General features: G+C 39.3%; 1 protein-coding gene across 6 annotated transcripts in view; it reads right to left on the bottom strand.

The window, feature by feature from the left end:
* Window positions 1-20,736, bottom strand: part of GOSR1 (golgi SNAP receptor complex member 1) — a 47,235-nt gene extending 26,499 nt beyond the window's left edge. For 2 of the 6 annotated variants that reach the window (XM_032163100.1, XM_032163098.2), the window contains exons 1-6: window positions 20,650-20,736; window positions 17,776-17,896; window positions 14,733-14,820; window positions 14,273-14,380; window positions 8,535-8,626; window positions 5,510-5,584 (exon numbers count right to left, since the gene is read on the bottom strand). In XM_032163100.1, coding sequence (XP_032018991.1) covers window positions 5,510-5,584; window positions 8,535-8,626; window positions 14,273-14,380; window positions 14,733-14,820; window positions 17,776-17,896; window positions 20,650-20,680 — 515 coding nt within the window. In that variant the 5' untranslated portion in view covers window positions 20,681-20,736. Of the gene's footprint in view, window positions 1-5,509; window positions 5,585-8,534; window positions 8,627-14,272; window positions 14,381-14,732; window positions 14,821-15,959; window positions 16,134-17,775; window positions 17,897-20,627 lie in introns of all 6 variants that reach the window. The other 4 variants (XM_032163101.2, XM_058445296.1, XM_032163099.1 and 1 more) reach the window with 4 other exon arrangements.
* Window positions 20,737-20,983: the final 247 nt, after the last annotated feature.

Genomic DNA, 20,983 nt, shown 5'->3' on the forward strand with positions numbered 1-20,983 from the left:
TTAAAACAACCAAAACTGCTACTGACAAATTACATGTGCATCTGGATATGCACATGAAGAAACAGGTGGAATCCAACTGAAATTTTATTATCTCCATCTAAATAAAAAAAGGATTTGAATAAATAAAATGTTCATTATACTGATATATAATAAGACTAATGACTAATAAGAGTAATTTAAAAATAAATTGATTTTTTTTTTTTTTTTTGGAGACGAAGTATTGCTCCATCTGGCATGGAGTAACACGATCTCAGCTCACTGCAACTTCTGCCTCCCAGGTTCAAGCAATTCTCCTGCCTCAGCCTCCTGAGTAGCTGGGATTATAGGCGCCTGCCACCACACCTGGCTCATTTTTGTATTTTTGATAGAGATGGGGTTTCACCATGTTGGCCAGGTGGTCTTGAACTCCTGACTTCAAGTGTCTGCTCGCCTCAGCCTCCTAAAGCGCAGGAATTACAGGCGTGAGCCACTGCATCTGGCCATACATTGAGTTTTAATAGACAATCAGGGTCAGGTGACATTCATCTATCTAGTCCTACAGGCCATTCTGGCATTGACAGGTTCCACTGCGCTGGAATCACTTAGCTCTAGGTGCACAATTCTAATGTATGAGTATACTTTTCTATTCTAACACCACTATGGGCAAAATGGCTCAATGTAATTTTAGAATTCGTCTACTACATATCAAGAACTGTAATAGGTAAACATTTTACATACATCCTCTCTCATCTTTGCAACATTCCATAAAGTAAGGGTTATTTTACCCATTTAAAAGACACTGGAAAGTCAGAGAATTTAAAGGTCCTTACCCCAAAAAGATAGAGTCCACACCAGGATTTGAACCCAAGTCTCTCTGGTTTCAAAACCCTGCCCTAATCATTTCACTATACTACAAATCCAAGGAATAAAGAAACTTTAGGTATCTTAGTCAGATAAAAGTGGTAAATTAATGAGAGAAAGATGAAAAAAAATTAACCCTAGAAACCAAGAAATATACTTAGTATTTTTATTATTATATTTTAGAGACAGTCTTGCTATGTTGCCTAGGCCAGTCTCAAAGTCTTGGCCTCAAGCAATCCTCCCAACTCAGCCTCCTGAGTAGTGGAGATTACAGGCATTATAGGCATGAGCCAATGCCCTCAGCAAGAAGTCTGTATGTTCTTATCATACATGTGATTAAATGAAATTATACTCTAGGAAACCAACAAATTAGGATAATAGTTTAAATATCATAGCTACTCCAAAACTCTGCCAAAGGTATTTTTAAAATGTCAAGGATGTTTAAGCTGATGTGTTTAATGTGCACAATCTCCAGTTCTAGTTGTAATCAATGACATGCCCATAAATCAGAGAGTACTTCTATGAAAACAGTCACAGCCTGTAAGTATGGATAAAACTCCTCAGCTTTACCTTTTAGATGGTTCTATACAATTTCAGAATTCAAGCCTCTTTCTTCAACTCTCTAATTAATCTTATTATCCTTGGCAGTAAAATAATCTTACCAATTGCTTTCCCTATGACATTGTGAATGAAATTCCCATTTTTCTTTGCTAGGTATTGTTAGCTGCCATCTCTGGGAAGGAGAAAGTGTTTTTATAGACAGGCATGTCAAGGACAAATAATGGAGCTGAAATGCAAGGGTGGATGGCAAATAAATTGCATCTTGTGAACTAACTCCAATTAATTTCTGCCTGGAGCACTGTGTTTAAAAGGATTCCTAGGCCACATCTGGAGGAACTCAGGAAAAAAAAACAAAAGACAAGTAAGAAAGGTAAGTGGAGAATCAGTAAAGTATAGTGCCACAGTAGCCTAGGGTTTCAAGGAAAGGAGATTATAATATCAAGTCAGGCAGAGCAGCAGCCAAACAACGTGAAAAGAAAATGTCCATGAGACTTGGCATGCAGGAGATCACTGATGTGCCTATTGACAGCAAGTTCAGTAGTGTTGTGAGGGAAGAAGTCAATGGGCTAAAGCAGAAATGAGTGCTGACACAGAGACAGCAGGTGTAAACCAGAGACAGACAGTGTACCGGATGGCTGAAGAGTCAAATACTTACGTAGCAAATGGGGATAGAGACAAGTGTCCAATGCACACACTGGCCTTCTCAGGACAAACATTCCACCCCCAAACAACTATAGGAAAGGGGTAAAGAGGGATACTCCTATAGGTCAATTTATAGAAAAGATCCAAACCTTAAAAATCTCAATGAAGTAGGAGCTAAGAACCTCTGTATCAGGTGAAGAGACAGGAAGGTCAAGACGGGGAAGGAGAAGATTTGGTAAAGTTCTTGAAGAGAATGAGAGAACTAAACAGGGCTGGGCAAGCAAAAGGCATCAGGCAAGGCCGAGTACTCAGATGAGGCTGAAAATATGTAATAGTTACTTTAAAACAGGGTTAATCTGTATGACTAGGTGCTTTTTCTTTAGCCCTTTCATACAGAAGTAGAACAACAGACTGTGGATTGGGCTGGCATTTTGCCAGGGTACAGCAGGAAGACAGGGGCACAGGAAAGGCCCAATGTTGGGAGTATTTCAGTTAATCTCCTGTGAGATCCAGGCTGGCTAAGGTAGCAAGGTAGGTTATAAGAAGAAAAATACAGACAAACTCATGAGACTGCAGAGGCTTGGAAGGAGAAAATGTGTTGGGTGACAGTGAGATGCATAAGATTGCTAAGGTGATACACCTGTAGAGGAGAAGGTGGAGGTCCCAGACTGGGTAAAGGGTGACAGATCTACACCTGGTGATGACCACTGGCATTAAAGGAATCCAGAAGAGATGAGGCTTTTTCTGCTTGTGTAAGTTATCTCCTTATTCAAGTTTGTCTTCACCACTGAAAACCTCTGAAAGTTGTCAATTTCATTAAGGTAAATACAGAAGACATATTTTATTCAAAATGACAAAATGCTTCTACAGAAAAAGCACCATATGCCTGGTCAAGTAATGAATGTATGATTCTGGATAAATCATGGCATTTCAATGTTTGAGGTAATATAGTCTGTCTGTCTCTACTCCTTAATTCTCCATCTATAAAGACAGCAACAATATAATCAGCCATGTCTTTTTTTTTTTTTTTTTTTTCTGAGCCGGAGTCTCACTCTGTCACACAGGCTGGAGTGCAGTAGCACAATCTTGGCTCACTGCAACCTCTGCCTCCCGGTTCAAGCAATTCTCCTGCCTCAGCCTCCCAAGTAGCTGGGATTACAGGTGCCCACCACCATACCTGGCTAATTTTTGTATTTTTAGTAGAGACGGGGTTTCACCATTGTCGGCCAGAATCAGCCATACATCTTGTATAAAATAAACACAAAGAGAAACAATGGATGACAGAGTGAGACCTTCAAGTCAAAAAAAAAAAAAAAAAAAAGGGCTGGGCACACTGGCTCATGCCTGTAATCCCAGCACTTTCAGAGGCTGAGGTGAGTGGATCTCGTGAAGTCAGGAGTTCAAGACCAGCCTGGCCAACATAGTGAAACCCCATCTCTACTAAAAATACAAAAGTTAGCTGGGTGTAGTGGCAGGTGCCTGTAGTCCCAGCTACCTAGGAGGCTGAGGCAGGAGAACCGCTGGAATCCAGGAGGCAAAGGGCGCAGTGCGCTGAGATCATACCACGACACTCCAGCCTGGGCAACGGAGTGAGACTCTGTCTTAAAGAAAAAAGACAGAAAAGATTATAAAGGCAGAAATTCTTGGGGTGGGGAGAAGAACTATACAAAATTAACTAGATACTTTTTCAAGAAGAAAAATATCAGGGAGTACTGAAAAAGAAAATTATATAAAGAAAGAGAAATTAATCTAAATGGCAACTAAAAACCCTATAAAAATGTATCAACAGTCCAGCAAAACACAAGTAGCTACAAGCTTGACACTAATTCAGTCAGTATTTTCTTCTGACTGACAGACTCAGGGAAAGACAAGACAAGCCAAAAACGAAAGTTACTTTATCCACCATATAGCAAAAGAAATTTGTCATCCATAACATAAATTGCTAAAACCTAACAGCATTTATTTTTAGATAAAAAGAGTATTAAGGAGAGCTGGTAAAAACAATTCATTACAAAGTAAGTTGTGTGTGTGTGTGTGTGTGTGTGTGTGTGTGTGTGTGTAAGTCTGGCATTCATTTACAAAAACTGATTTACTCTTTTTCCAGGCAAAAAATTACATTAACATTAAAAAAACAGTATTTATGAAGAAGCATAAGCTTAAACATAGTTCTAGCCATAAAAAGTGTGACCCTACTGCAAAACATCCAACTTGGAAATTTGCCAATATTATAGAAAAACTTTGCAAATGAGTGTGTTCTTTAATCCTGCAATTCTGATTTAGGAATTTATCATGAGGAAACCATGACGGATACACACAAAGGCTTTACTATGTATAATAGTAAAAACAGAACATAATCCAAAAGGCCAACATTAGGGAAATGGTTACATAATTTATGGGTTATCTTTATTATGGAATATATGCACCATTTATTTTAAAAAAAACAAACAAAAAATCAAATTACATGGGAAAAAGCTTGCCATCTACTGAAGAGTAAAAAATGTTACAGAATTTGTCGTAATGTGTCATTTCAATTTTCTTTTTGTGTTGTTGAACTATCCATACTTTCTAAAATGAGCACTATGAAAGGCATTTATAGCTTTTGTTATTTAAAGTTATTTCAAAAAAATCTTGCCACTTCTTTCTCAAAGCACTTGGCAAATGAAATACAAAAACACTGAAAAACTAAAGTTTTTCACATTATTTTGTAAACATATTTTACTAATAATTTTAATGCTATTTTATTACCTAGCAAGTATTTGTAATTACAAAAAAAATTGATTTAAGAGAAGTATTTAGAAGCTCATGTTATCATATTGAGGGCAATGACTATGCCCATCTTTTCAGTCTCAACGACTCATCTAACTCATAAAGAGCTCTTATTCCATTCAGTTTCATCCTGTCTCAGTCTCTCTCTGTAGAGAATTAGCACATGCACTGGCCGGGTGCGGTGGTGGCTCACGCCTGTAATCCCAGCACTTTGGGAGGCCAAGGCGGACGCATCACGAGGTCAGGAGACGGAGACCATACTGGCTACATGGTGAAACCCCATCTCTACTACAAATACAAAAACATTAGCCGGGCATGGTGGCACACGCCTGTAGTCCCAGCTAGTTGGGAGGCTGAGGCAGGAGAATCGCTTGAACCCGGGGGGCAGTGGCTGCAGTGAGCCGAGATTGAGTCACTGCACTCCAGCCTGGGTGACAGAGCGAGACTTCCTCTCAAAAAAAAAAAAATCATATTAAGGTAACAATTAAGTGATGTGAAATATTCAACAGCACAGGATCTTTCCTAATTATGGTTGGAACAGTTGCAATTCCTTTTCTATTGCAAACAGTCATTAGGAGAATAAAATGAATTAGCATGGACAAGGCACTCAGTATAATAAACATCATAAAATGTTGGTTACATAAGTAAATGAATTAATAAACATGGAAAACCACATAATGCACATACATTCAATACCTACTTTCGAAGGTGGTCATGTTCTTTCAAAAACAGCTCAGTTCTTCTGTTGTTTATTCCAGACCCACTTTTATATGACCTGGGACAAAAGAGAAAATTTAAAAACATTTTTGGCAGAGAATACAAAATCAGATTAAGTGACTGACCCTAGTGATCTTGAAAGTAGAAAAATTGAGCCTCTCCAGGGTTTTGAATGAACAATGAAAGTACGTAATCCTTTGCATTTCCCTCTGAAAAATGTTATTATAAGTAGATAAATATTAATGCCTCTGCCTCTCTAATTTAGGCCTGACAGTTTACCATTTTTCACCAAAATAACTCAACATTCTGAAACAACCAACCAAAAAAATCTTACTTTTCCTTTACCTCCTGTCTCTGATATCTTCATTTTTCTCCAAGTGGAAGTAAAACTTAGGACTGATTTAGTACATAGCACACAGGGTGGAAAAGCTGTTGAAATGAAATGTTTTCTTTCACAATAATATATGCAGTCCACCAACTGAAGTCTAAGGAACACTGAAATCTAGCTGAAGATTTGCTCATTTTGGCACACTTAAGGAAAACCATTTTGGTTTTCAGTGTATTGAAGTTCACAAAAAAATTACTCTTATCATTACTATCAAAAATTTAATTTTTCTGTTTTCCACTAATAATAAAGTATCAGGAGCAATTTTTTTGTTTTGTTTTGTTTTGTTTTTGGAGACAGAGTCTTACTTTGTTACCCAGACTGGAGTGCAGTGGCACAATGTTGGCTCACTGCAGCCTCCTCAACCTCCCAGGTTCCAGTGATCCTCCTGCCTCAGCCCCACAAGTAGCTGGGACTACATGAGCACACCACCATGCCTGGCTAATGTTTGCTTTTTTTTTTTTTTTTTTTTTTTTTGAGATGAATTCTCACTCTGTCACCCAGGCTAGAGTGCAGTAGTGCCATCTCGGCTGACTGCAACCTCTGCCTCTCGGGTCCAAGCAATTTTTGTGCCTCAGCCTCCTGAGTAGCTGGGATTACAAGTGCCCGCCACCATGCCCAGCTAATTTTTATATTTTTAGTAGAGATGGGGTTTCGCCACATTGGCCAAGCTGGCCTTGAACTCCTGAGCTCAAGTGATCCACCTGTCTCGGCCTCCCAAAGTACTAGGATTTCATAAGCACGGGCCACCATGCCCAGCCCAAAGTTTTTAAAATTCAAGTTAAGTGTGCAAATACTACAGTAACACAAAAGAGGGTCATGCTGTTAAAACTGAAATACTGGCTGAAAGGCAGTGCTACTGTGCAAAGCACAGGAGAAAACACCACCGAGGAAAGCAGAATAATATAACCAAGAACACATTGGACTCGGGAGACTGATGACTTGGATTTAAATCTATACTGAATCATTTCATAGCCACTTCACCTCAGACAAGTGTCTCAATATCTAGTTTTGTAAAATGAGACTGATAATTTCTATCTTAACCAAAAGATTGCTATGAGGCCAAAAAATACAATACATCAAAAAATACTGTGTAAACTACTACATATACTTTCCTCTAGCATCTAGATTCTAAACTCCTACAGGGCCACATTGGTCTGTTCATTTCTTTTTTTTTTTTTAGACAGAGTCTTGCTCTGTCACCCAGGCTAGAGTGCAGTGGCACGATCACAGCTCACTACAACCTCCACATCCCAGGTTAAACCAATTCTCCTGCCTCAGCCTCCCGAGTGGCTGGGATTGCAGGTGCCTACAACTACGCCCAGCTAATTTTTATATTTTTAGTAGAGATGGGGTTTCACCATGTTGGCCAGGCTGATCTTGAACTACTGGCCCCAAGTGATCCGCCTGCCTCAGCCTCCCAAAGTGCTGGGATTACAGGCGTGAGCCACCGCGCCTGGCCAGTCTTTTCATTTCTACCTTCTGCTGTGACTAACTCGGAGTTGATACTCAGGAGACAGTTTAATGAACAGATGAACGTATCTTTTATGGCCATTTTTCAAAAAGCAAGTTATTACAATGGGTTGCATTCTAGTGATTCCCACAAATTATGGGGGGGCTCAATGTCTATACATTAAAGACCATCCCCTATGTGGGTTCCCAATGCACTCCTCAAAATGTATGTATAAATGGACTATATGGAAATTAAACAAAAGACTTAAATGTCCTGAAGGACTGAAAATATTACAACAGTCTTACTGTTGAAACTGTTACTGTTACAACAAAATAAAGGATCTCTAGGAAAGTGTTTCTGAGATCACACATAATATATAGTTTACCATAAATGTGTATCATAGTTTATAAAACGTATCACATAATTTATCATATTTATCACAAGTGAGACAATGACAAGTATCAGTAGATGGCTCCAAATTGGAACATCTTCAGCTTCAATGAGACACCCATGGGACTTAACTTTGTCGGTAGTGTTCAGCTGTAAAAAAATTTCCAAAAATGCATATGAAATACTAGAATAGATCACTGAAGGTGAAGTGAAGGGACAGAAGAAAAAAATATTTAAAATTATAGATTGAGATCAGTATGAGAATGTTGGGAGTCCTTAAATAATTTAACATAAGGCTATGAGTTTGTACATATTATTGTTTGTAATATATAACTGTTGGGACAAGAGAGAGGGCCAGGGGACAGGTGATAATCAGGAAGAGAAACATGGAGAGCTTCAGTTACTGATAATGTTACAATTAAAGAATTTTTTTTTCTCTGACACATCTGCAGAGGATCATAAAAATAACGTCATAATTCTTAGGGTGGGAGGTAAGAGATCAGAGAACCATGAAGAACCATCTAAGCTGGACTTGGAATTAAGACAGGAAAGTCAAGGTTGGCAGGAGCCAATGATAAAGTAAGAGGAAGCATGAGATAAAAATGGAAAAGTAGATTAGGATGACACTGTAGCAGCAATGTTATAAAGACAGTGAAATGGGAATTGGAAACCCTGAAATCTCAACCATGGTTCTGCCACTCAATTTGCAATTAACCAGGAACATATCCTAAAGCCAAATGTGAATAAATATTCTACAACATAATATAAAAGGCGACTTACTCAATATCTTTTCGTACTGATCCCATGAGATTCTCCCTTTCCCGTATTGCCATAAAGTTTGCTTTGGTTTTATGGAATTCATGTGTATAATCCTGTAATAAATCAACATCCAGTCTCAACAGAAGCTAATTACGGATTTTCATCTCACTGAACCAGTTATGTATCATCATCACACTGTAAATTTGTCAAGAAAACTGCTATTTAAGAAATCAAATTAACCAAAGGTAAAAATAACTTTAAAATTACTTTCCTGAAGAGTGACCAACTTCTTTCAAATGAAAATAATTCAGTGCTAGGGAAACAGTGCCATTAAATCACTATCCTTTGTACCTCCTAGTACTTTTGTCTTATGAGGCAGAATTAAGAAGAAAAAAATTCTGAGATAAAATAACTTCAAATAGTCTAGGAGAAAACTTGAGAGGCTCTTTCTACTTAGTGGTATACTTAATAGAGCTTATTTTCAAATTTCATCATTTTGGAGCTCTCACAAAAAATTTAATTCCTAAACAAAAAAGAACAGAATCAAGAGAATTATAAGGAAAAAAATAATCTTTAAACATTTTCTATTATTTTTGTACCACTGTTAAAAGCATTTCATCACTTTTCATAAATTCAGAGATGTAGACAAAGAAGAAAATCAAAATCTTGTCTCCCACAGAGTCCCTGCTGACCTTTTAAAGAACAAAAGTAACACATAAACATGGAGAATATTAAAAGAGCACCAAAAGAAATAAAGGTGAAACAAAGGAAAACAAAACATTCTGCTCCATACCTCATAACCGTTACCATCATTTTGTATTTTCTTCCAGGAAATTATTATTTTCTTTTTTTTTTTTGGAGACAAGAGTCTTGCTCTGTCGCTCAGGCTGGAGTATAGTGGTGCCATCTCAGCTCACTGCAACCTCCACCTGCCCGGGTTCAAGCGATTCTAGTGCCTCGGCCTCCCTAGTACTGGGACTACAGGAGCGTGTCACTACATCCAGCTAATTTTTGTATTTTTAGTAGAGGTGGAGTTTCACTATGTTGGCCAGGCTGGTCTTGAACTCCTGACCTCAAGAGTTCCACCCACATTGGCCTCCCAAAATGCTGGGATTACAGGTGTGAGCCACTGCGCCTGGCCAGGAAATATGTTTTTACATATACAAGCTTATCTATTATTTCTTTAACTTTGCTAAATAAGTCATAATGTATATTCTGATGTACACCTTGCTTTTTGTACTTCATAAAGTATCAAGCAATCTTTCCATACTAGGAAAAAGAAATCTACATCATTCTTTTTAATAGCTGCATAGAATATTATCTTATGACTATCACAATTTAATAAATTTCCTACTGATAAACACTTTAGTTGTTTTCATTTTGTTTGCTATTAAAAATACTGCAAGAGCCAGGCAGGGTGGCTCATGCCTGTAATCCCGGCCCTTTGGAAGGCTGAGGTGGGCGGATCACTAGAGGTCACAAGTTCGAGACCAGCCTGGCCAACATGGCGAAACCCTGTCTCTACTAAAAACACAAAACTTAGCCAGCATGGTGGCACGCACCTGTAGTCCCAGCTACTTTGCTCGGGAGGCTGAGGCAGGAGAATCGCTTGAACTTGGGAGGCAGAGGTTACAGTGAGTTGAGATCATACCACGGCACTCCAGCCTAGGCAACAGAGCGAGACTCTGTTTCAAAAAAAGAAAAAATACTGCCAATAAACATTCTTATATTTTTTTTTTAACTGAACTCTTTTATTTAAAAAAAAAGTATATTTAGGCCAGGCACGGTGGCTCATGCCTGTAACCCCAACACTTTGGGAGGCCGAGGCAGGTGGATCATGAGCTCAAGAGATCGAGACCATCCTGGCTAACACGGTGAAACCCCGTCTCTAATAAAAATACAAAAAATTAGCCGGGCGTGGTGGCGGGCACCTGTAGTCCCAGCTACTCGGGAGGCTGAGGCAGGAGAATGGTGTGAACCCAGGAGGCAGAGGTTGCAGTGAGCCGAGACCGCGCCACTGTACTCCAGCCTGGGTGACAGAGTGAGACTCTGTCTCAAAAAAAAAAAGTATATTTAAAGAGTAAATGTCTATTAAGTTCAACAGAGCTTAAAAAAAAAGGAGTAAATGCCTAGCAATAGAATAATTGGATCAGGGCTGGGCACGGTGGCTCATGCCTGTAATCCCAGCACTTTGGGAGGCCAAGGTGGGTGGATCATGACATCAGGAGTTTGAGACCAGCTTGACCAATATGATGAAACCCCATCTCTACTAAAAATACAAAAATTAGCTGGGCGTGGTGGCGCATGCCTGTAGTTCCTGCTACTCGGGAGGCCGAGGCAGAAGAATCGCTTGAACCCGGGAGGTGGAGGCTGCAGTGAGCTGAGATCGCACCACTGCACTCCAATACTCCAGCCTGGACAATAGAGTGAGACTCCGTCTCAAAAAAAAAAAAAAAAAAAAGAATAACTGGATCAAAGAATCTTACATTCATTTAAATTCTGGTAGTGCTAAACTGCCTTCTATAAACATTACATCAATTTATGTTCCCACCAGTAATATACGAGTGCCCTTTTTTTATTTTTACTCTTGCCAATAATGGGTTATAAATGTTTCAACATTTGCTAATCTGACATGTGAAAAATCACCTCTTTTAGATTTCTGTATTTTTATTTGGAAATACTGCTGAAAATGTTTTTATAGTTTTGGCCACTCATTTTTTTGTAAGCAATTTTATATCCTTTGTCCATTTTCCTACTGCCTTTTTCTTATTTCTATTATTTCTCTGTGTAGTAAGCAAATTAGCCATTCGTTACGGTTTCCAGTATCAAGTCTTATTTAGAAAGTCCTTTCTTCTCAAAAGTGTATAAATTTCACCTCTGCTTTATGGTTTCTTTTTCTATACTTCTTGGATCCATTTGGAGTTTGTTCTGGATGTGAGGATTGAGATACAATTGTTTTTTTTAAATCCCTGAATAATTAGGCAATGGTTATAGTTCTATTTATTTTATAATTTCTCTTTGCCCCACTGATTTTAAACAACATCTTTATCAGAAACTAAAAATTTCCAAACATAATTGGGTCTACATATAAACTCTACTCTGTTTAATTGTTTTTATTTATTTATTTTTCTCTAGTATCAAACTGTCTTAACTATTCCAGCTTTTTAACAGGTTTTAAGATCTGGTAGAACTAGCAACCCTCTACCACTTATCTTCATTTTCAGGTTGTTTTCCTGGTTGTTCTTGTATGTCTATGATTCCAAATGAACTTTGGTGTCATTATGTCATTTGTTTTTAATTAAACAACGACACAACCCTGCTGTTTCCACTGGGATGTCATGCAATTTAGATGAAAGTCTTCCTATCCAAAAACAGAATGATTCTTTCCTTTACTTAAATCTTTTTTTTTTTTTTTTTTTTTTTGAGACGGAGTCTCGCTCTGTCGCCCAGGCTGGAGTGCAGTGGCGTGATCTCGGCTCACTGCAAGCTCCGCCTCCCGGGTTCACGCCATTCTCCTGCCTCAGCCTCTCCGAGTAGCTGGGACTACAGGCGCCCGCCACCACGCCCGGCTAATTTTTTGTATTTTTAGTAGAGACAGGGTTTCACCGTGGTCTCGATCTCCTGACCTCGTGATCTGCCCGCCTCGGCCTCCCAAAGTGCTGGGATTACAAGCGTGAGCCACCGCGCCCGGCCTCCTTTACTTAAATCTTGTTCTATGTCCCTCAGTAGAATTTTGCACATACAAGTCCTACACATTTCTTATTTAATTCATATATAAATGATTTATAGTTTCTTCCATTATATTTTCTAACAGGTTATCATTTATTTCCTATCATAGTAGGAAAACTATTTGCTTTTATGTATTCATTTTGTAATCTACAATCTTACTGAATTTAATTGTTTCTAACTTTTTATCAGGTAATTTTCTTGCATGTACTAGACATATAATTTTATCCTGCTACCTCACAGAAATTTTGCCTCTTCCTTTCCAATATTTACTTCATTTTTTTCTTTTTTTTTGAGACAGTCACTCTGTTGCCCAGGCTGGAGTGCGGTGGCACAATCTCGGCTCACTGCAACCTCCACCTCCCAGGTTCAAGGGTTCAAGCTATTCTCCTGCCTCAGCCTCCCAAGTAGCTGGGATAACAGGCACCCACCACCACGTCCCCGCTAATTTTTGTATTTTTAGTAGAGAAGGGGTTTCACCCTGTTGGCCAGGCTGGTCTCCAACTCCTGACCTCAAAAGATCCGCCCACCTCAGACTTCCAAAGTGCTGGGATAAGAGGTGTGAGCCACCATGCCTAGCACACATTTCATTTCTTTTTACTGTCTAATTGCACCATCAAGAACTTAAAAAACAACATTATACATTTGTAGTGATCATGGGTATCCTTGTCTTATTTCATACAATGGGAATGTTTTTATTGCTTTCTCTTTAAACACAATGCTAGCTTTTAACCCGATAATATATTTTTGTATTAAAGTATCTATTCCTACTTTTTTTTTTTTTTTTTTTTTAGACAGAGTTTCACTCTTGTAGTCCAGGCTGGAGTGCAGTGGCGCAATCTCAGCTCACCGCAATCTCCGGCTCCTGGGTTCAAGCTTCTCCTGCCTCAGCCTCACAAGTAGCTGGGATTATAGGCACCCACCACTATGCCCAGCTTATTTTTGTACTTTTAGTAGAGACAGGGTTTTGCCATGTTGGCCAGGCTGGTCTCCAACTCTCGACCTCAGGTGATCCACCTGCCTCGGCTTCCCAAAGTGCTGGGATTACAGGCACGAGCCACTGCGCCCGGCCATCTATTCCTACTTTTAAAAACAGTTTTTAAAATTAGAAATAGTTGCTGACTTTTCTCAACATTAAAAATATTTGTGGCTGGGTACAGCGGCTCATGCCTATAATTCTAGCACTTTGGAAGGCCAAGGTGGGTGGATTGCCTATACGCAGGAGTTAAGAGAACAGCCTGGGCAACATAGCAAAAACCTGTGAACACAGGAGTTAGAGACCAGCCTGGGCAATATAGCAAAACCTCATGAACACAGGAGTTAGAGACCAGCCTGGGCAACATGGCAAGGACCTGTCTCTGCAAAAGCTTTTAAAAAATTAGCCAGGCGTGGTGGCATGTGCTTGTGGTCCCAGATACTCGGGACGCTGAGGTAGGAGGATTGTTTGAGCTTGGGAGGTTGAGGCTGCAGTGAGCTGTGACTGTACTACTGCACTCCAGCCTGAGTGACAGAGAAACCCCATCTTAAAAAAAAAAAAATTGCCTTCCTACTTGTACTACTATATTTTTAACATATCCTCCATTTAAATCTTTAAAAGTTTATTTAGTTTTATTGGCACATACACATTTACTGTTTTCTCAAACAATATACTAAGTATAGTAAATCATACCCCTCCATATTATCTTCAAAGCCAGATTAAAGTACACTCTTACCCACCATGTTATTGTCTATACATGACCATTGGCTATTTCACTGTTACAGCTAGCTAGCTAGGTCTACCAGAGTGGAAGTATATGTACCCAGTGATGAATATTACTCAACTTCGCCAGGAAATAGCAAGAGCTATTATTTTCAGAATTTTATAATGGTGACCAAAAAAAAAAGTAAAACAAGTCCCTATAGCATGGCATTTATTTTCTCAGATTTTTCTCTTTGTCCTTTTAAATATATGTGCACATATCCAATGCAGGGATTAAAAAACAAAAAACCCGAACTCCTGTGATAATGAAAACGTCTCGAGCCCAATATATTACCTGCAATATGTCTCTATGCCGCTGTAATGTATACATCAGGGCTGCATTCAAGGAGGGGACACCTGCACTGTTGGTATATTCTGCCATTTTATCATTTACCCCTGTAAGCTAGAAATAAAGAAAAAAAAATCAAAATATTTCACTAAGCACTATAAACAGCTAAAAACAAATTATTTGCCTATATGCCCTTTCGGTTGACAGCAAAACAACACAAAACAAAACAAAAAACAAACAAGATAGCAAGTAAGAATTCAGCATTCCCCCACATAATCCATAAAGACCAAGATAACATCATATCACCTGAGAATGGCTGTCATCAAAATTCAAGTGGTGTGGGGAGGTACACATCTTGAATGGAATGGATAATTTCAATAAACATGTCTGTCTCAATATAATCCAGGATCCTATCTAACAAGTATACAGTTATTTGCAAAATAGCCATTTAACAGAAAGCACTTACCCTTGCCAAAAGTTGCTCAATCTCAATCGCCATTGTCTCAAACATTCTGTCCTGGCTTGATCCATTTAAAAGGGGTGTTGTATCAGAACTAAAAAGAAGTTTAGATAAAGAGGATCCATTACTCAAATGCAGTCCTTTAAAACATACTTAAAATAATAAGGTAATTAATAGGAGCCATAAAATGAATTATGGATTATGTTATATAGGGTCTGTGAGAAACAATCTTTTACATTTTTACCCCAAAGGAATTATGGTTCCTTCAACCTCAACATTAAGTTCTCTCTTCTTTCCTTGACTCTTACCAACAGGAAATAAGATTGAGGTTTAAATGATCCACAGATTGGATAACCAGCTAACGAATACTCAGGAACTGGCTTTAAATCCAATATATACAGTCATGTCCTGCATGCTTTGGTACTAATCTTCTACATTTTCACTTATAGTATGCAATCATCCTTTTGTCTTGTAGAATTGTGTTAAATTGCCTTTTCAAATCTGAATAGTCAAAAATCTATCTTTTTACAAGTGAAACTTATGTTTGACAGATTCAAATTCTAAACCCACCTGTCCTCAGTGTTTCTTTTGCCTTTTCCAAAACACCACTAACCTTCATCAGCTTAGGTATGTATTAGCATCTGATGAGCAGCTCAATACAGATCAGAGTTATACTGGACACAGATAAATGCCCAGGCAATGAATATGCTCTCCAATCTTACTGAATACTTTGTTCTACCCTGTGACAGTGCCTCGGTGTGGCAAATGAAAAAGATTAAGTAAATGCTCTGTAGACTACTAATATAACTCCTCCTCTACCACATCTATGAAAAAGAACAATATGCCAATAGAATTAAAGCTTCATGAAGGGAGGAAAAAAACTGCTCTGTCTTATTCATAGATATATGCCTAGCACCTAGTATACAGCCTGGCACATAGTAGATGCTCATTAAATGTCTGTTGAATGAATGAATGAACGCGAGAGCAATCTCTACTACTGGTTATTCTATACTCATTATATTCATATATTCATCAGGACAGTGTAAGAGTAAAGGGAAATGGCCAAAAACTAATTCTTCACAATACTAGGATTCAGTTAAATTTAACTCATCTTATAGGTGGGTAATGATTCATAGACCTTGAAGTTCTCAAAATACAGAAAGTTAAAAAAAAAAAAAAGAAAGAAAGATTCCTGGAATAAATAATATTCTAGTTATTGCTTAGTTGACTCACTGTGACATGCTTCCAACCTGGGCATCAAACAAGACACTTTAAAATACACATCAAATCTTGATCCTCATGGCCTTAGGTTTTTATTTAGAAGGGGAGTTAGGCTGAGGTAATTCTACAAAGCCAGTTTCAGTTTGTGGTAGAATTTCTTAGGAAATGTTTTCAAGATAGTTTTTCCTTTAGAGGAATAACAAAAGTATTAGTTCATGAAGCACACAGAACATAGAAAATGCATAGAAAGAACATTCTTCATTCTCTTTACTTGCTAAATAAAGCCAAGCCCAAAGCAATGCAGTCTATTTGATGTGTTAGTAATTTATTTTTAGATCCTAGAGTCGATGTTGGCCTTGCTGCCTTTACAACCAAGGAGTCCTTACGAAAAAGAAATAGTACTTTGGCTATAGTGTTGAAATTAGCTTTTTGTTCGAATGTACACACTATAGTAGGGTTTAGAGTGTGGGCTCTGGAGATAGACCTAGATTCAAATCCAAGCTCAGATTCTATTGTTTTTATTAGCTGACAAATATCCTACTCACTTCTAATCTTTGAAAAAGTATGTAAAATAAGTGTGGATTAACAACAATGCTGCTACCAGCAATTTCACCACTAGGTATATAGAAACATTCTGCGTAAAAATGTTCCCAGCAGCATTTATAGAAAGCTCTTACCTAACATATAACGAACACTCTATGTCAGCTATCAAAATTATTATTATTAATTAGCAAAAATTAGAAACAATGGCCATCATCAAATGGTTAAACTGTGATACAGTCATAAAATACTACATATGAATTACAAATGAATATACCAGAGTTAAATGAATCCATAGCTGAATCTCAAAAATGTTAAAGAAAAAAAAGTTGTAAAATAACTATATTATATACATACTATATAACATAATAGAATACTACGAATTGCTCAGGAATACAAACATGCAGTAAGAATATATGTCGATTATAGGGTGGGAGAAAGTGGGGTGCCATAAGCGGCTTCAATGGAATGAGTATCATTTTTTTTAAAATGGGAGATAGGCTCATGGGGATTCATGATATTATTCTTCGTAACCGTCTTAAATATTGCCTAAGTAAAAAAAATTTTTTTTTACTTCTACTTTTTTAAGAGACAGGGTTTCACCATGTTGCCCAGGCTAGTCTTGAACTCTTGGGCTCAAGTGATCCATCTGCCTCGGCCTCCTAAAGTCCTGGGATTACACGCATGATCCACTGTGCCTGGCTACTCCCAATATTTTCTTGAAACAAGTGGATGACTTAAAGTGAGCATAAGCTTCAAAGATAAGAATATATTTTCCATACATTTAATATGGTAATATACTAGTTTTTCAAAAAAGTACCAAAATTAAAGATAGCTTTGATAATTAATAACAAGGATACACAGTGCATTAGATACCCTCTAATACAATAAACACCAGAAAAGCAGTATGTATACCTTGCACCTGGGTAGATCCGCAGGTCCACTTAGCAATTGGAAAACACAAGAAATACATACCACATGGGCAAATCAGCCACCTTTTCCCTACACTGGCTGAATTAGACACTTACATTTTTGATACAAACTTATTCTGAAGTTCTAGCAGGTTTCTTCTGACACTGTAACAATCTTTGTCTAAGGATTCCAAATAAATGCTAGTCTCGAGAATTCGGAAGAATTTTAATAAGTCACTAACAAATAAAACAATGAATGGCAAAACAAAACACCAAAAATTCACCAATAGACCAACTTACAGAAGTTGTATATTTTAGTTTATTTTTTAATGCTTTAAAAACACAGTTAAGGCATAAGAGACAGAATCTGGTAATACCTATACCTGTCGCGTCTTCCATCTCGGGTACTGCTATGACTGTAACTTGTACATAGTTTGCTGAAGGAAACTAGTTTCAGGTCAAGTTCATTTTCCAGCTGTCGAGCCTGTTTCCTGAGATCTTTAACAAAATTATAACAACAAATAATTAGACATAAAAAGTAGACACAAAAATCACAGGACCATTCTAAAGAAAACAAACTATGAAAATGATCATATACTGATCTTGTTACCCCCATAAAGAAAAGCATTGGCTGGGCACGGTGGCACACGCCTGTAATCCCAGCACTTTGGGAGGCCAAGGCAGGCGGATCACCTGAGGTCGGGAGTTTGAGACCAGCCTGATCAACATGAAGAATCCCTATCTCTACTAAAAATACAAAATTAGCCAGGTGTGGTGGCACACGCCTGTAATTCCAGCTACTCAGAAGGCTGAGGCAGGAGAATCGCTTGAACGTGGGAGGCGGAGGTTGCGGTGAGCCAAGATTGCGCCATTGCACTCCAGCCTGGGTAACAAGAACAAAACTATGTCTCAAAAAAAAAAAAAAAAAACAGGAAAAGAAAAGTCTTAAAAGAAGGAAACCAAGGACTTGCCCAGCAAAGCAGATTAGTCACTTATAAACTTCAGAGGGGGCAAGAAGGGAAATAGTAATGGGAGATGCAACTTTGCAGCTTTACTCCAAAGATGGCTAGAAAACAAATGTTGTTCTACCCTTCCTGAAACTATTTGTATAGCAATAACTAAAATTCTGTAATTCAGAGAAAAACAAGAAGAGAATACAAATCACAAAGGAACTAAAAATATGGTTTATGACCAGCATTATCAACTTACCAGTTAATGTTATAAGAAAGAAGCCATTATTCTTTTGAAAGGGATTTTGCTTTTTATGTTCCAAAGCTTTATTAGGCTTATGAACTTCTTTTCATAATAGCAAAATGATTTATCTTTTTTTTTTTTTTTTTTTTTTTTGAGATGGAGTCTTGTTCTGTCACCCAGGCTGGAGTGCAGTGGCATGACCTTGGCTCACTGCAGACTCCACCTCCTGGGTTCAAGCAACTCTCATGCCTCAACTACCTCCCAAGTAGCTGGGACTACAGGCACACACCACCACACCTGGCTAATTTTTGCATTTTTAGTAAAGACGGGGTTTCACCATGTTGGCCAGGGTAGTCTTTAACTCCTGACCTCAAGTGATCCACCCACCTTGGCCTTCCAAAGTGCTGGGATTACAGGTGTGAGCCACCACGCCCGGACCAAAACGACTTCTCAATTGAACATAAATAAAAAAAGTTACCATAAAAATTGCCTTTTTCTTTCTTTTTTTCTTTTCTGTTATTAGAGACGAGGTCTCACAATGTTGCCCAGGCTGCTCTCGAACTCCTAAGCTCCAGTGACCCTCCTGCCTGGGCCTCCCAAAGTGCTAGAATTACAGGCATGAGACATCGAACCTGGCCAAAAATCGCCTTTAAAAAACTTACTGAGGCTGGGCGCAGTGGCTCACGCCTGTAATCCCAGCACTTCGGGAGGCCGAGGCGGGCGGATCATGAGGTCAGGAGATCAAGACCATCCTAGCTAACACAGTGAAACCCTGTCTCTACTAAAAATACAAAAAATTAGCCGGGCATGGTGGTGGGCGCCTGCAGTCCCAGCTACTCAGGAGGCTGAGGCAGGAGAATCTCTTGAACGCAGGAGGCGGAGGCTGCAGTGATCCGAGATCCACAGCGCCACTGCACTCCAGCCTGGGTGACAGAGCGAGTCCCCCCCGCCCCCCCCAAAAAAAAAGTTTTCTAGTTAGTACACACATTTCAAATGGGCATTGTAATACATGTTTTAAACTATAAGCATGCTTTTCTGTGATTGGAATAATTGTCTTCTCTAGTAGGAAACATAAGTAAAAGCATTTTGAAAGTATGATAGGCAAATCTGGATAAATTTAGAATTAAGTTTCTTAGACCAAGGGGCTGACAATGACAATACTGTGGTTTCTAGAGGCTTCAGTGGATAGCAATAGAAACAGGTCAAAGGAATTTGGAAGTAGTTTCTATGCGGCGGGAAAGCAAAGAAACAGCTGGGAGAAAAAGGTGAGCTTTCTCTGCTCTTGTCGATCATCATGGTCCAGGAATGAGTTTTACGTAAGCTCACTTCATCCGACTATATTTTCAGGAATTAAATAAACGCATTTGTCAAATCACAAGAAAGTTTTTTTGGTGGGAGAAGTATAGCAAATGTACTGCAATTCACACAGGTTCTCTCAACTTTTTCAATAAAACCGATTCTAGACTCCGGAGCAGAAGGGTAAGTTATTTTCTCCTCCTTCAAACACCCAGTCCTGGAAGTCCCCAACCTGTAGTTGTCATGAGGACCCAATAAGTGACATTCTGTCTCCTATTCTCTTCCTACTTCCTCCGACGGACTGGAATGCAAGTTCCTCGTTCTCTTTTCCCACTCAGTTTTCCAATAGTGACCTCAACTCCAATGCGCTGACTCCTCCAGTCTCCCGGGCTCTGGATCTTCTCCCTCAACATCCGTTTCCTCTCAGAGTTCGTACCCCAAGCCCCTTCGTCCGAGTTCCATTACTCCCTCAACACAATTCTACCCAGGCTATTCAGATCCCTCTTCCTCTACATCCCCTCTCTGTCCACTCTGCCCAACCCCTGCCCCACGTCCCGCTCACACGGCCCGGCCAGGCCAGACCCCTGCCCCAGACCGTTCGGTATCCCCAAGGCCCCGGGGCTCCCACTTAGGCAAGCCCCGCTGCTCAGCTCGGCCGCTCCGGGGGTCTGGTTCTTTCCTCTGCTGCTTCTCCCAAGATCTGTCCTCACTCAGCCCCTCTCACCCTCGTGGGACGCACCCGGAGGCCTTCTCGCCCTCACCTTCCCAATAATTGCTGGTCCCTGCCGCCATCTTTGTTGTCCAACGTCAGCCGGGATAGGGAAGCAGAGGCGATGCAGGCCGGAAAGTCACCATGGCGACTGTTTCCGCCCTGAACGCCAGGGCAGACGGGATGCGAGCCTCCGCGGACACTGCCACCTGCTGATCAATTCGTTATCTTACAGCTTTTAAGTAGCGAGAGATAAACTTCAACTTTAGCTCCTGACACTCCGTGAGTGTCTGTCTTTCATTCCCTTTCTGTGCCCCAAACCATCATCATCTCCCTCATCTCGGCTTATCCTTTCTCTCAGCAGGTGCCTACTTGACTGGGAGGAG

Source organism: Hylobates moloch, unplaced genomic scaffold, assembly GCF_009828535.3.
Source record: "Hylobates moloch isolate HMO894 unplaced genomic scaffold, HMol_V3 SCAFFOLD_10, whole genome shotgun sequence".
NCBI classification, from domain to species: domain Eukaryota; kingdom Metazoa; phylum Chordata; class Mammalia; order Primates; family Hylobatidae; genus Hylobates; species Hylobates moloch.